A 15,597-nucleotide genomic window follows, 5' to 3' on the forward strand; every position below is an offset into this window, starting at 1 on the left:
GAAGCTCAGTGCTCATTAAACTTAAAACGTTAAGGTGGACTTCACTGAAAAAATTCAATTGAAACAGTATTGCAGATCTGAGAAGAATAAAAAGGATAATTTTATTTCACTCTTTAAAATAGTAAAAAACTTAATTCATAATAAAATTCAGGAATAATTTTTTGAGTTATGATTTCTGAAAATAAAGATTTTTCAGTTTCAAAGGCAATATGAGTCTATACAAGACATGTTGGTTCAGATGAAGGTTTGCAATATTTTTTAAACTTCATTGTAATTTTTCTTAACTGTGTTATGTAATGGGATTTAAAAAATTATAGGTACAGGTTAAAGTTTGGTTTAGAGAGATGAGTCAGTTCATGTGTGGTGGATAGAAAGGAGACATACTGTTTAATATATTCAAATACTGTTGCTATAATTTTCCATTTTTTAAAAGAGAATATATATGATTCATATTACAGCTTAATGCATGGATTAGGAATAGTTTCAAAGTGCTCTGTGCTCTAACGTTAATTACATGGAAATGAAATGAAGGTCCTAAACATCTTCTTCTTTGTTTTATTTGAGCGAAATAAATTTTTGAAAAAGCAGGATTTTTTGACCATAATCTTCTGGATGCAGCAGTGAGAAGCCTACATTTTACTGTATACTTGCTTTGTATTTTTTTGACTCATAATGTAACAATTTTAAGAGGAAGAAACTTGACACTACAGGAAACTGCCAGTGATGGCAGCAGTGTATAAGCATCATGGAGTTCTACTAATCTTTCAGAACACAAGTAGTGTCTGTGATGGTATCACCCAGAAACACACCATGTTGCCAAAACATATTCTGAAAACATAGTAAATGACTAGAACATTTTAAATAAGCCTCCAGGTTGAATCTTTTCTTTAAAATGTGTATCTCCAATAAAAAGAAGTGCTCTTGTTGAAACAGAAATCATTGGACTCTATAAATGACTGAATTACTGAATGAAATTCTAAAGTCTATGGTAGCCAGGAGTTCCGTTTCAAAGCATTTTACCAATCTCCTTTAGCATTAAATCTGGTATTTATGCATGAACTCTATGAATATGGGATATTTCAGTCCTCATTAACTGATGCTATCATTTATTTAATAAAGACAATACTCATGAAGTTTCTGACACAGAAATCAGGGTTCTTACAGGTGTGCGGCAAAATAATAAAGGAGCTTACCTGTAAGCCAATAGGGCCTGGAGGGCCAGGGAAGCCTCGAGGACCTTCATCACCTTTTTGCCCAAACATCCCTTGCTGACCTCTTGGGCCTGGCTCCCCATCACCTCCCTATTTGGAAATAGAAAAAAAAAACAAAAAAAATCACAGGTCTGATAATAACAGAAAAAGCTCCATGGCAATGACTGGAAAACAGCTACAAGAGGGCTCAGAATCACTTCTGATGTTTTTTGAAATGCGTGTATGCCTTGATTGAATGAAATCTGTTAAATAAATAGAAGACCAGCATATGCCCTCATTTAATGTAGGTCAAATAATACTGCAGGTCTCAAAAATCTTCCATGAATTCCTCTTCTCTTTCATATCTGCATGAACATTCTAGATGTTGAATATCTACATATTAGTAAATGAGTAGCATATAGTTTTACCAATCTTCATGATAGAAGAATTCAAAGCCTTCTAGATGAAAATAAAAATCAATCCACCCAGTATAATGTTGAACTCTTTCAAAAGGGGGTTACTCTTTTAAATGCATCTGGTACCGAGCTGATTTTACCACTGACTCTCTTACAAATCATCAAACAAGTGTACTGAAAGGATGGGCCTCATTCACTATTTACACTATTTCATTTTTAATAATTCCTTCAAATTATTGCCCAGCTGTAAATATGCAATAAACTAACACCTATGCAAGCTTGTTTAAAATAAACAATTGCATGTAAAGGGACAATGTCAGAACTGTCAATAGTTATTTGAAATATGTTCCTGAATAAGGACCAAGAAGTTCAAAGAAATTTTAAGTATTAGAGGAGTTATGGCAAGATTGGGGTTTGCTCTGAATAAGCTACTTACAGCTATACCAGGGGCACCAACAGGACCCTGGAGACCTGGTGGACCTGGAGGACCCTGCAACAAACAAACAAACATCCAGTAGGAAAAGTTAGTGATTATGGCATATGGATTGAGATTAAAAGTAAATATAGAGACAACCCTATTTGCATGATCAGAGTCTATTAAGCATTTCAACATTTCTCCACAGAGAATGCAGCATTACTCACAAGTCTTTTCCATTCAGTACAATCTTTTATCTCTCAAAACCTCAGATTTTAACATCTATAATAGACTTAATACCTGCATTTATTGAAAGCACATTTGTAATATTTCAGAATATTTAGAATAGATTCCCATGCAAACATGAATCAAAATGAAAAACATTTTTTTTTATTACTCAAAATATCAGACATTGCCATGAGATCTGTGCAGAAAAACTCAACCTTTAAAGCATCATCTAACAATTTATCTTTAATTTCTTATTACTTTATGAAATTGCAAATGGTTTTTGCAACAGCACAAGGCTTATTTTGTCCTACAGGACACATGAAAAAGTCAAAGTCCTTGTTGCACACTGGAAGTCACATTCACTTTGATATTAAGTCTCTCAGTCTCCTTACAGAATAATAACTTCCTAAATTATGTGATGTAATGAAGATACCTAACAGAGTATGGGAATGCAAGATACAGGTTTATGATGGGGTTAAAATTATGTTGTAGGTTGAATCTGGTTTTTGCAATAGCTAGAGAGACTAGACTGATAAAGAGTGAAGCTAAGAAAGCACAAAACCTTACACCTGGCATTAGCTGAATACTGGTCTGCTATTTCAGATGGCAGGGAAGTTGTCTGCAGTTTCTAGGCTGGAAATTCTAATTTAGTGAAGAATAATGCTTGGGTTTAAAGACTTTGCTAGGGCTAAAATTAGATTATTCTTCCTTTTATAGGGACATTAGGAAAAGGGACTTCTAAAGTTTATTTATTTATTTGGGTTCTATGTATATTTTAGAATATCTTATTTGTAGGGAGTTTGAAGTGTCAAGTTATGTGTTTCTTCTCTTATAATTTTATTTTCCTCACATACTGATGGTAACAGATGAAGCAAAGCTTTTTAGCATCTATGTGAAATCTCTAAAAGAAGGGACTCCTAGGAATGATCCTGTTGACTAGGGGTTACCATGAGAAAGGGAACTAGCAACCATGAATTTAAAAAAACCCATAATGGAACAGACTGCTTTACCACCTGCAGGGTGCTTCTACCTGCTCCTTCATTTTGCAGGGCCCAGAACAAGATTTACACATTTTAAATCTCATTTAAATACTCAATTTGATATAAAGTAATGTTGGAAGGTACTTTGCAATTAATTAATGTGAAGTTATTTGGACACATGGCCAGACAATTTTTTTCCATTGCTCTGGAGGGCAAAGGGAGAGAGACTGGTCAGAATCACTGGGAGAGAATCTTCAGTTAATACAAGCAGCTGTGGTAGCCATGACGGGTTTGAGGCTCAAGAGAGGATGTACATCAACAATAAAATTGTGCTGTCCCTAGCTAGGATATGGCAACACAGTATTTTTTACTAGGCACAGAATAGTTAAACTCCCAAACATAAATCTTTGCTAGTTTCAATGGGACATTGAAGATGTTTCTGGCGCTTCTTACACAGGAAAGAGTGATCAGTTCTTCTTTGCTCAGGGTCCTTGCTGTGATTAGCCTCTAAATGCCCACTACAGCTTCTGTGGGTGTCTAGGTATTGTGAATATCTATTCTTTATGTCCTGTGATTTCAGAAGTAGGTACTTACTTCCTCTTCAGAATCTATCACAGGTGACCAACAAGGCCTTTCCTCCCTTCCCCAATATACATCTGTCAGCATGGTGAAAGGAAAGCAGATTTGAAATAAATGCATTCTGAAATCGTCAGGGTTGAGTAACTGCAATTGAGGGTGAATAGGATTCAATACACATGACTTCAAATGGGGTAACATTCACTTCAACTAAGCAGGCCTGAACACTAAAGGAATTTCAAGGTATTTCAAGGAAAACAGTATATTCCCAAATGCCTTAAACCTTGAGACTGAAAGTACAGGGCACATTCTCAAATGATTATGCTGCAGACACTTTATTTGTAAAGCAGGTCTGCTGGAACATGCCCAAATACATTAGTACTCACTATGGGAACTGTGGTCACAGTCTGATGCTCAGCATAACTAGCTATGCTAAAATGATCTGAAATAATAGAAAAGTGCAGCATGTGTGTTTTCTGAATTGCTCTGATGCAAAAGCATATCTAATGAAGAGGCATGTCAAAGGGGAAAACAGGAAGATATGCATGTGATCATGCAAAGCCTAAAGTGGAACTGGACCATGACCTGCTTCATACGCTTCTTCTGCCCTTTCCTTTAAATACCAGATTTTTCTGTGTATGCAGCACCTGCCCTGTTAAGAACCTCTTCAGCCGGACAAAGAGGAGCTGCATATATCTCTATGTATCTCACAGCTGCTTTACAACTACAACAGCAAATACATTAGGTTTGATTTTCAGTCAACTAGGAACAAGTCTTGAAATGGACTTTTAAGAATGTTTTAATTTGATGAATTAATTTTACCATGTTAACCATAGTATTCAACTCAGATTATGCAGGAGTAATTTTAGTCTAAAGCAGAATTTGTTTACAACTTGGTTGCATGTATGTTTCTTTGAAAACTGGGGTTTGTAATAGAAGCCCTCTCTCATTCATATGTGTAATATTGCATTCTTTGTGTTAACAGGGCATTACAAGTAGTTTATTATAGTACCTGTGATTTGATCTAATAAGATTGTGAAAATTATGTGTTTTCTGCACTGGAAACTGCAGAAGTCTTTCTCACATAAATAAGTGAAAAGCACAACCTTAACTTTAAAACCAAAACAAACCCCTGTCATTTTTTTTTTTGCACATATAGTCACCACACTTTTTCTATGAAATTGTCATAAAACTGTGATTTGTTCAAATTTTATGTATCCTCCTATAAAACATCATCGGATTATGTGTAAGCCATAAATTTGGAGTAATTTTTAGAAGCAATCAGCTTTTATGATGCTCTATAAGTTGTTAATCACAATAAGCACATAGTGTTTTCAAGATAGCTAGTATGCTTAGTTATAAATACTCCTGTGTTGAGTTCTAGGCTTTTATGAATGGAATATTGATGCTGAAGTGAGTATTGGTGAAATATAATAATTTTAAAAGGCTTTCTGCAATTACTTCTCCATTTTTTCTTAAGGGAAATTACTCAGATAAAATGCCAGTTTATCTTGAAATTGAACAGAAGTGAAAACAAACCTTCTGTGAAGTTTTGGGAAAGATACCAAAATTGAACAGAAAAAAAATATGTTAGTTTTATTCTTTCTAGCTTCAAATTTTACAGAAAAAGCTTATTTTTATATTTCTGGCCCCAATCAAAAATGGAAGTGCTTGATCTTTAGAAATAATTTTTAAGACAAAACCATTTCAAATTAAATCAGTAGAAGCCTGATTAGTCCTAAATTTACTAATAGGCCTAGTGATAATATTTGAAAACTCATATTCACCATTTCATCTGAGGTCTTTGCTGTTCTGAAATGCTGCTCTCAAGAATTAGATTCTTTAAAAATTTTAAAACTATATTAGCATGCTTCTCTATCAAGTCTTCATATTCTTCATCATTATGTCTAAGAAGCTAAAGCTGGGTATGTTCACACAATCCAGTCAGTGAAATTAACTTAAACACAGCAAGAGAATGTATGTATGTTCTTGGTCTCTCCCAGTTCAAATGTAGATTGGATGAACTAAAATGATATAGAAAGTGTGCTTAGGAATGTTCCGTAAATTCAAGGAATATAAGCAATACTAAATATATGCATGGCTCTGTAAGTACAAACCTCTAGTGTTATCTTAAAACTCAACATTATTTTGAAGTATGTCTTTGTTTCTGTTCATTGATGTAGAAAGGCTACCTGGATACTTCATGCACAAATACTTTTTATTTATGACGAACATAATGGACAAAGGATTTTGCTACTCACGTTTTCTCCCTTGTCGCCTTTGCTACCTTTCTGACCCGGTTCACCAATTTCACCCTGTAATTGAAAGTTAAAAGTTAAAACTTCTTGTTTAAAATGGTCTCCTTCACACTTAGCTGAAGTCAATATCACAGTATCTTTAAGTGTCCCCTTTGATATTATTATTCTGTGTTTTATGCTGCTGCTTCAAGTGTGAAGGCCTAAAGGGGGCAATTCTGCATCGATCAATAGTATGTCATATTAATCCAGATATTGATTGCTAAATTGTGAAGGGCAACAAGACCTGGCTTTAAAGTATAGAGCAACTGAGCTCTAAATAAAGGAAATTGTGTTCCTCATGTCACCTTCAATATGAACTTATAATGAAAGCCCCTTGATTTACAGACTCATCTAACTGCATGTGACTGAACAACTGCTTCTCACTGTAGAGTACAATATTTCAAAACTTCAAAATTATTCAAATCACCAGGAAACCATGTCAGAAAAAAATGTTTTCTTTATACAGTAATAAAAGACAATTAAATTAAATCACAGAAAATACTCTCTGTAGGATAAGTAATGCATCATAAAACCAAAAAGTCTTTACCTTTACCCTATGCTAACTAACAGAACAGTGCTAGATCAAGCAAACATGCAAGATGATCCTGAAGGGTGCTGTGTCCTAATTTCTGCCAGAATTCAACAGAATATTTCTACTGTGAACATAATATTTTGACACTCTCAGCCTACCAAGACTGGTTCCAAATCACTATACATTACTGAGAACATTTTATCTTACTCATTCAGCAAACCAAGTTTCTAAAATAGGCAAAAATAAATTTTGACAGTATCTGCCTTGATTTATTTTGCAACATTTTAATCCTTGTTTCTTTGCCACAATAAATGTTAGTCGACTAGTTCTTGAACACAAATCCCAATGCCCCGTGGCATCTGTCCCTCAGATATCTAAATACAGAAAGGTTTGTAATTTTTTTTGCAGTGGGTAGAGGGAGTTTGGGGGAAGCAAGTGTAAGAGTTGCTTTGTTGCTATATTTATTGTGAGGAAAGCTACAACCAGAGAACTCTACTGACAGACCTTCTCACAGATGCACTAATACCAATTATAATGATTCACCTTGTCACCATCTTCTCCAGGAGAGCCACTAGGACCAGCAGGACCAGGAAGTCCGACAGGACCCTGTACTCCATCACGTCCAGCTGGACCTTGAGGACCTTTTTCACCCTGGTTTTGAAGAAAAGGAAGTGATCCACATTATCACAGGAGACTAATGAAGATTTCAGTACACGGAGTCACATTACCAATATAAATTTTTTAAAAACCCAACCAAACAAAAATAAATCAACAGAAAGAAAACTATAAAGGGAAGAGAATGTATCAGAAAATTATAGTAAGTAATAGTGGAAGCCGATGACAAATACACTTGTGCTCTAATGCAGTGTCTGGGTACAAAGTTTTAATGAAAGACCAATTTCACAAACTTTATTATTATATTAACTCCCTGCTGTGATAATAACAGATTTAACCTTTCTTGGGTGTTAGAGGGCGTGACAATAAATGTTTTACTATTTACTTAACTGTAAATATAAAAGGAGTATGTTAGGTGTTCTGAGGATATGTTTAACAGGCAAATTCTAGAGTAGGAAAAAGTAATATTATGAAATGAAAAGTCTGTGCTGTGACAGTTTTATGTGACTGTGATTACTTACGGGAGCACCCTTCTCCCCTGCAGGGCCTGGTGGACCCTGAGGTCCAGGACGACCTGGTAGACCAATAGGGCCAGCAGTGCCTGCTGCTCCACGTTCCCCTGGTGAACCCTGGAAAACAATAAAAAAGTATAAGAGAATTCTGATATAACCCTGATAACTGTTGGCAGTTTTCATGACTCACATTATTCAGTGAGGTTCCAGCTGGTAAAAGGCTACACATTCAGCACGAGTACAAGTAAAGAAAAAGGCTGAAAGAACTAACCTGAAGTTCATACTCAATAGTTCTTATTCAACACTAATTTTCTTTTATTTTTTCATAAATACCCCTTCCTGTATTTGTTAATCATAATAGGATAGTGCTTCAGCCTATTTTCAAGAACTTTTTCCTCTCTGTGTTTCCTATATACATTAACATACTACTTTGATGAAAGAATATTCATAATCTTAAAATACAGAACTAACTCACACCACAACATAAAATTTGTCAAGGTTTTGCCATACATTGCTGTGATGATCAGTACATTTCTGCATTTCAATTCCCCTGTGTAAAAATTTATTGAAGTATAATGACTAATTTGATTTGTCATTACGTGTCCTTAGATAAGCACAGAAAAAGTTAAAAATCTAATACTGCAAATTAAAGGGAAAAAGGTGCTCTTTGTGGAAAAAACACTGGAATTGTGTATGCTAGAATATATTTTTACAGAGAATAATAGCAGAGAGGAATAATTTTTACTCTAATGTCAACAAGCCTCACTTTTAAATGAGTCGTATCATTGTCATTACTGTATTCCTTTAATTGCCTAAATAAGTGGGTTTGCTTTCCTATTGGAAACTACCAAATCATCCATAACTGAAAATTAGTTTCTACCTTCCCCGTCAGTACAGTGTAGGGCTTATGGTTGTTTCATAAAAAGCCAACTTTTCTTTTAAATATGCCAATCTACCACAGAGCCAAGCTCCATAACCTTTCCTAATTTGAGCTGTACCTTTATGGTTTCTGCTTGATTGAACTAACTAGACAAAATTGAGAGAATGGCTAGGGATGTAAAAATTTTCAGTGCTCTAAAAACAAAGAGGTACCTAAGGTGGACAAATTTTTCCCTGTCTTATATAATGCACTTTCTAAGAATACAGATGGCATACAGTTTTAAGTAGTTCAGAAGGGGAAGGAAAAGAAACAAGGTGTTCTAGTACTGAAAAACCTTCCTAAAGTGATAGAAGGGAACAGATAACAGTATAGATTAGAACTTCTACTCAAATAAATGGAATTTCAGAATGAAAATGTTACATTTTGGTCTGTCCATAGTTGTTTATCATTTAGTCAAAAGACACAATGTGGAGTACTGATTTTAAATCCTTTCTGTAAGCTGGGTTAATTTCCAAAGAGTGATCTGTAACCAAAATTCTCTGTAACTCATAAGCAACAAAATGGATACTTGTTTGGAGGCACATCACAGCAAGAAAATGACAGGGAGCAAAAGACACTTACACTCGAATTCCTAAATATCTCCTTGATCACACATGCAGATTCTGACAAGGTATTCTCTATTTGTGAAATGGATTCATCATAGCACAGGAGAAAACTTCCTGTGTCTTGATACAGATGTTAACTGCCATTTAACTGCTTCCTCCTGTCTGTCCACACAACTCAGCATGTGCAGGGAGAGAGAAGCATAATGCTCTCCTGCGTATAGGCAGAGCATGCAGAATGGTGGAACTTCTTTGTGCTTTTTTTGCACCATCGCTGGTTGAGAACTCTGGCAATAAATCCAGCTTTGCCAGACCTGATACTTCCTGAAGGTTTGACATGCTGCACATCATAAGGCAGCATAGGCACAAAGACAATGGAGAATTCTCTTCCACTATATTCCACATATAAGCTAGTCTTGTGCTTACAAGTCTAATGGGAAAACTATTTCACTAATAGCAACACAGTTAATGCTGAAATTTGTGGGCTCATTGAGGAGGAAAGAGAGCTGTCATATTTCTCTAAATTTCTGTATTTTCACACTTCTGCACCATCTTTGTTTTCTGTCTTTTAAATAATTTACAATTTTTTCCATCAAGAGAGCACTGTTAAAGGTTTGTTTGCTGTACAGTAATATTTCCCCAGCTTTTCAGTTTGATACTTAGAAGATTGTAACGCTTTAAAGTTATCGATAATTTCACTTTTCCAGCTGATCTACATCGTGGAATGGATAAGTAATAGGTATTATAGCCTGAGGCTCTGAATAGTCAGGGTTTTTTTCCATGTTTAAGCAATTTACTGGCTCATGGAACATTGGAATTTTATGATGCTTTCACCTATGATGGCCCAATTTTTTGCTTTTATTCATGACATAATTTTCTTGCACTGACCCTGTTAGCATAACTGGTACTAATTCCATAATAATGTGATTTTTCCTCCAGATAAAACTGAAGAGAGTGCTGAATGGTTGCTCAAAATATTTTTGCAAATTTTCTCAGTGAAGTCTAATTTGGCATGAATGTTCAAGAAACGAATTTGTGCAAGAATCATAGATGACTTTAGCCTTCCAGGGGTTGAGGGTTTCTTTTAAGTCTGGGTGGATGCCTAAGTTTCACTCTTGTTTGTTATTTTAGTTCCTAAGACTTCAGTGAATTCAACATGAAAAATTCACTACCTTGCAGCCATACTACCATGGTCTCTGATCTTGTCAGCTTCCATAAGCTAAACAATTTTAGGTCATCTCATCACTAGGATGCAACAATAGAGAGGAAAAAAATCCAAATAACGCATAGATCTTTCCTATATCAGAAGACAGCAGACAGTAACAGTGGCCATAATTTCTAGTATGTCTTTTTATTCAGCCAACTTTTCATGCTTATATTTTTATTTGTTATACTTAAATTTTACATGAGTTATGAACATGAAGTACACCTGTTTTCAAGGATCTTCTCATATCTTTGTGAGAATGGCTTCTGATCAAAGTAGAACACATTAAATTATAGTCACAACTCCAAAAAGCATTCTAGGCAACCTAAGTCTTGTCACTTTCTATGCTCATTATCTTTTTTTTTTTATTTTTAATCACTCTGCCCCACTATGAAACAATCCCCTTATATTACTAAACTCCTCCTTAACCTGTGGACTTGCAGTGGCACTCACATCCTGGAATCTTTGTATTAATTTGTGTGGAGGGGGGTTAAAATTTTTCTACAGAATGAAGTTTCATGCTCTGTCTTGTATTTATTTTATACAGACTATAAACTCATTAGTAACCTTGTTTTATCTCACTTTCTGTGAAGAGATATATAATTATAGCTATTGTATACATTATATGTAGTAGCAATACTTTTTACCGATGCTTAACAAAATGTTCAACAAGTGAGGATCCCATGACTGAAAAATGTTATAAGATAGAGGAAGATAACTCTAGATACGTCAGTACTGATAACTACAGCTGGCTTATTCTGAGTCCAATTTAAGCATCCTATTCCTAAATGAGCTAATGAAAAATGACTGCTTGACATTCCAAAGAGCTTTCTCTCATCAGCATTCAGCATTCCACACAGTAGTGTGAAGGGAAGAAAACAAACAGAAGACAAAGATAGCAGATAAAAAAAGAACAGTTAAAAAAAACCCCACAAAACCAAAAAAAAAAACCAAAACCACCACAAACACCCCCCACCCCCACCCCCAACAAAAACAACAACAAAACCAGGAAAAAGCCTTGCTCTGGAGTGCACTCATGCATCTCTTTCTTTTGTCCAAATCTCTTCAAGCACAGTAATTGACATGCACAGTATTTGGAGCAGTCATTTGTTTGGTATGCTTGCAGATGTATGTACTAGCCAAATAAAGCTTATAATTGACTATATATGCTAGTTAGAAGCAATTGGTATTGGCAGGGAATTGGAGGAAAACCATCCAGTGGCATGAATTCTCTTCCTATTATAAAAGGCAAATGAAGACTCCATTATAATTACACTTCTGTGTGTACCCTCTGTTGGCTAAAAATAGATGGGAAAATATTTTAGGACTATTTGATGCTCATGGTCTGCCATGAGCTACCGTGAAAAAAAGCAAGCTATTGTGCTTTAATTGTGCTACTTGCAGATGCACAGAAACCCAGTATTAAGGGCACCTATGCATCTTTTTTCACCGAAAACGACTTTGAAGATATCAAGTCAGTAATTAAAGATGAAATAGAAAAAAAATCCCACTGAGGACTTCTGGAATACTCTCAGGGCAGCTTGGTGCTGGTTTTGCCTCAAGTGGCCTGTCTGCACTACAGTGAACTCAAAGTATATTTTAAAAAGATGTTTACCCTTCAAACTTTTTTTTTCCACTCTGTTCATGATTCCTGCTAAAACTACATCTATTTCTCAAAGATCGGGAAAACAATAAGCAAAAAATTCTGAGCTTCCTAAGTGATTCTTTCTATGACTATGTTTACCTTAGAAGGAGGTAAGGCCCCAATGGGAATGGATTTATAAAATGAAGCAGTCAGTACTGTGCTACTGACACCCATATTCTGTCTATTTATGGACAGAATTATGTTCATGATAATTCCAGTCTGGCACTGAACTCATATTAGCTGGCAGGTATTATAAGTGCCTCTGGAATTTCTCTTCCAGTCTAGATTCATGTGAAAAGAATGCTGTTCATGAGCTCCAAGAGAGCTCCATGATTTGAACCAAAGGATTGGTAAATGGGGGTGATTGCAACATTCAGCTCAAAAAGGCTCTGATGTTTTGAATTAAAGTACTAACATATACACAACCTGTAAGAATTAGAAAAACATGGATCATCTGAATTTAAATTCAAACACATGTATTTCACAATATGGTCAACCATCACTAAACAGGGTATGTGCTTTTGCCTCACAACCTTATATGATACATATTTATGAGAATCTGTGATAGTAGTGCCACAGCTACTGTGTGGGCATGCTGTCTGGGAAAGTGGGGTGTGTTAAATGTCAGGTATGCTTGTGCTGTCTGATCTGTGAATGCACAGCACAGTTCTGCTTCATTGCAGCGGAACTAACTATCTGCTTGAGAGGTTAGTCCAGCCTTAGGGCCTCCTTTAACAAAAAATCCTTTAGATTGAAGAGACTATTCTGGTCTGTGCTTTCTTGAGTTTGATCAATCTTTTCTTCTAACAGTCCAGGTTCTTCAGATGGGGTAGGATGGTGTCCCTTTTGACTTTCCCTACTAGCTTCCATTCCGTTCCCTGGTACCTTGTTTTGGTGCCTTTTGGGAATGTATATGTAATGCATGATGTTAAGAAGAACTGTAAATCACAAATCCGAGTTCTCGATTTAAAGAACACAAGCTTAGAGGCATTAAGGATTCAATAATTAAGAACTGAAGTACCAAATATTAAGGAATCAAGAAGCTTAAAAGTGTGCTACAGCAGATCTTTTCCAATAATGTAGAAATAATCTAAAACCATGAACCTTTACAATATGTGGGATTTTATCCCTCCTTGTTTAATGCATTCTAATCTCAGTATGAATTGCAGGGACATAAGAGAGCTTTATTGTTGAAATACAGAGAATATCAGCTCCTCTATTACTTTTTTGTCTAGGAATAGCTGTGCTGACTTTTTTTTTGTTTCAGTTGCACTGAATGAAAGAAATAAATTGACAAGATGACTGCCAAAATGTGCACAATTCACATATGGGAATAACTGAACCATGTTTTGAATACCACTGTGTACCTGTAGAACCTCCTTGCATAAAAAATGACAACAGAGAATAGGTGACTAAGCATATCCAACTTCAAATACCTTTCAGCGGATAACTACCAGAAACTGAAATGAAAGAGGTAGGAAATGTATAAATAGTAGATGTCCAAGCACAAAACAAAAATCTAAATGTAAACAACTTCTGAGCACAGGACCATCTAGAAAAAGCCTAGTCACATTACTCAAGGGAGAATAATTTACTGCTTTTGAGGACTGCGTACATATCACTGCTTTTCTGTCATAATCATAAAGAAAAAAAAAACAGGTACAGCAAAACAGAAAGCTGGCAAATACATATTTATGTCTATTTTGAGTTTAAAATGTTGAGACGATTTTACATAGCTGTTATTAGCCAAGCAAACATAGTTTGTAACAGTTTCACTGATCCTATCTATAGGCATGCCTATAGTATAGTATGGAAGTACAGTGAAGATAAAGTCTTCAAAGCAGTGGATGGGTTTGGTCAACTTCTAAAATTCTCAAGTAATTGTATAATGCATAATTTCTTTACACATTCATAAAATGGTATTGTTAATAAGCCATTCTTATATTCTTGTATGATTTATTTTCCAATGGATTTCAACAGAAGATTGCAAGCTGCATGTTACTATTTTCCAAAATAAGATTCTGTTTTTACAGTGCTTATCATACATTCTCAAATCTTAACTTAATTGAAATATGAATGAGAATCTCAAATTTCATTGAAAAATACTGTTTTCAATGTAGATACTGTGGCAAAAATAATGGTATAGTGTGCCTGCTGCTGTATCATTCTCTGTATCATTTTCAAAGCACTTCAAAACAGAGTTAAGATGTGTTCCTTTATTTAAGTATGCTGAGGTCTCCAAAATCTGCGTGAAAAATCTCAATAGATTCTGAGAGGACCGTCTTTTAAAAAAAAAAAAAAAAGATAGCAAATAAATAAAAATTGTAAAACTGTAAAATAGTGGTGGAAAGAAATATGCTATGTGACATTTCCCAACTATACAAAAATTAATGAAGATGAGTAGAATATTTATCAGTTGTATTCTTTATGTATGAAACATTCTGTTATCCCAATCTAAACAGAAAGATTCTGTTTCTCAGTGAGTTAAAAATTAATGAAAACTTATTTAAGAAGGGGGAAAGAACTGCTGCACAAGAGTAGCCAGAGAGAATATGTGAGAGCAACACCTCTGCAGACACCAAGGTCAGTGCAGAAGGAGGGGAGGAGGTGCTCCAGGTGCCGGAGAGAGATTCCCCTGCAGCCGGTGGTGCAGCCCATGGTGAGGCAGCTGTGCCCTGCACCCATGGAGGTTCACAGTGGAGCAGATGTCCACTTGCAGCCCAGGGAAGAGCCCACACCAGAGCAGGTGGATGCTCGGAGGCTGGGACTCCATGGAACCATGCTGGAGCAGGGTCCTGGCAGGACCTGTGGCCCTGTGGAGAGAGAAGCCGACACTGGGCAGGTTCACTGGCAGGACTTGTGACCCTGTGGGGAACCCACGCTGGAGTAGTCTGTTCCTGAAGGACTGGACCCCATGGAAGGGACCCACACTGGAGCTGTTCATGAAGAACTACAGCCTGTGGGAAGGACTCATGTTGGAGAAGTTCATGGAGGATTTACTCTTGTGTGTGGGACCCCATGCTGGAGCAGGAGAAGAGTGTGAGAAGAAAGGAGTGTCAGAGAGAACTGGCTGCAATCCCCATTCCCTGTTCCTCTGCGCCACTCGGGGGGGAGGAGGTAGAGAATTTGTGAGTGAAGTTTAGCCCAGGAAGAATGGATGGTTGGGAGGAAGGTGTTCTAAGGTTTGTTTTTTATTTCTCATTATCCTACTTTGGTTTGATTGATAATAAATTAAATTAATTTCTCCAAGCTGAGTCTGTTTTGCCCATAACAGTAATTGGTGAGTGATCTTTTTGTCCTTATCTTGACCTACAAGCCTTTTGTCATATTTTTTCTCCTTCTGTCCAGCTGAGGAGTGATAGAGCAGTTTGGTGGGCACCTGGCATCCAGCCAAGGTTGACACACCACAACAGTGTAAGTCCACTATCTACTATCCATAAATTTTCCACTATGGAAAACCTCTTTCATCTCAAGTATTGAGAAACAAGTAAATCTCCTATCTACT

At 36.1% G+C, this 15,597-nt stretch overlaps 1 protein-coding gene across 1 annotated transcript in view; it reads right to left on the reverse strand.

Annotated features, from left to right (window-relative positions):
* The window catches only part of COL11A1 (collagen type XI alpha 1 chain), a 167,430-nt gene that overhangs the window by 41,684 nt on the left and 110,149 nt on the right, over nucleotides 1–15,597 (reverse strand). The window contains exons 44-48 of the mRNA XM_026853967.1: nucleotides 7,771–7,878; nucleotides 7,178–7,285; nucleotides 6,067–6,120; nucleotides 2,043–2,096; nucleotides 1,194–1,301 (exon numbers count right to left, since the gene is read on the reverse strand). Of these exons, the coding sequence (XP_026709768.1) occupies nucleotides 1,194–1,301; nucleotides 2,043–2,096; nucleotides 6,067–6,120; nucleotides 7,178–7,285; nucleotides 7,771–7,878 (432 nt within the window). The remainder of the gene's footprint in view (nucleotides 1–1,193; nucleotides 1,302–2,042; nucleotides 2,097–6,066; nucleotides 6,121–7,177; nucleotides 7,286–7,770; nucleotides 7,879–15,597) is intronic.

Source organism: Athene cunicularia (genome assembly GCF_003259725.1).
Source record: "Athene cunicularia isolate RWA chromosome 8 unlocalized genomic scaffold, athCun1 chr8_part1, whole genome shotgun sequence".
In the NCBI taxonomy this organism is placed as follows: domain Eukaryota; kingdom Metazoa; phylum Chordata; class Aves; order Strigiformes; family Strigidae; genus Athene; species Athene cunicularia.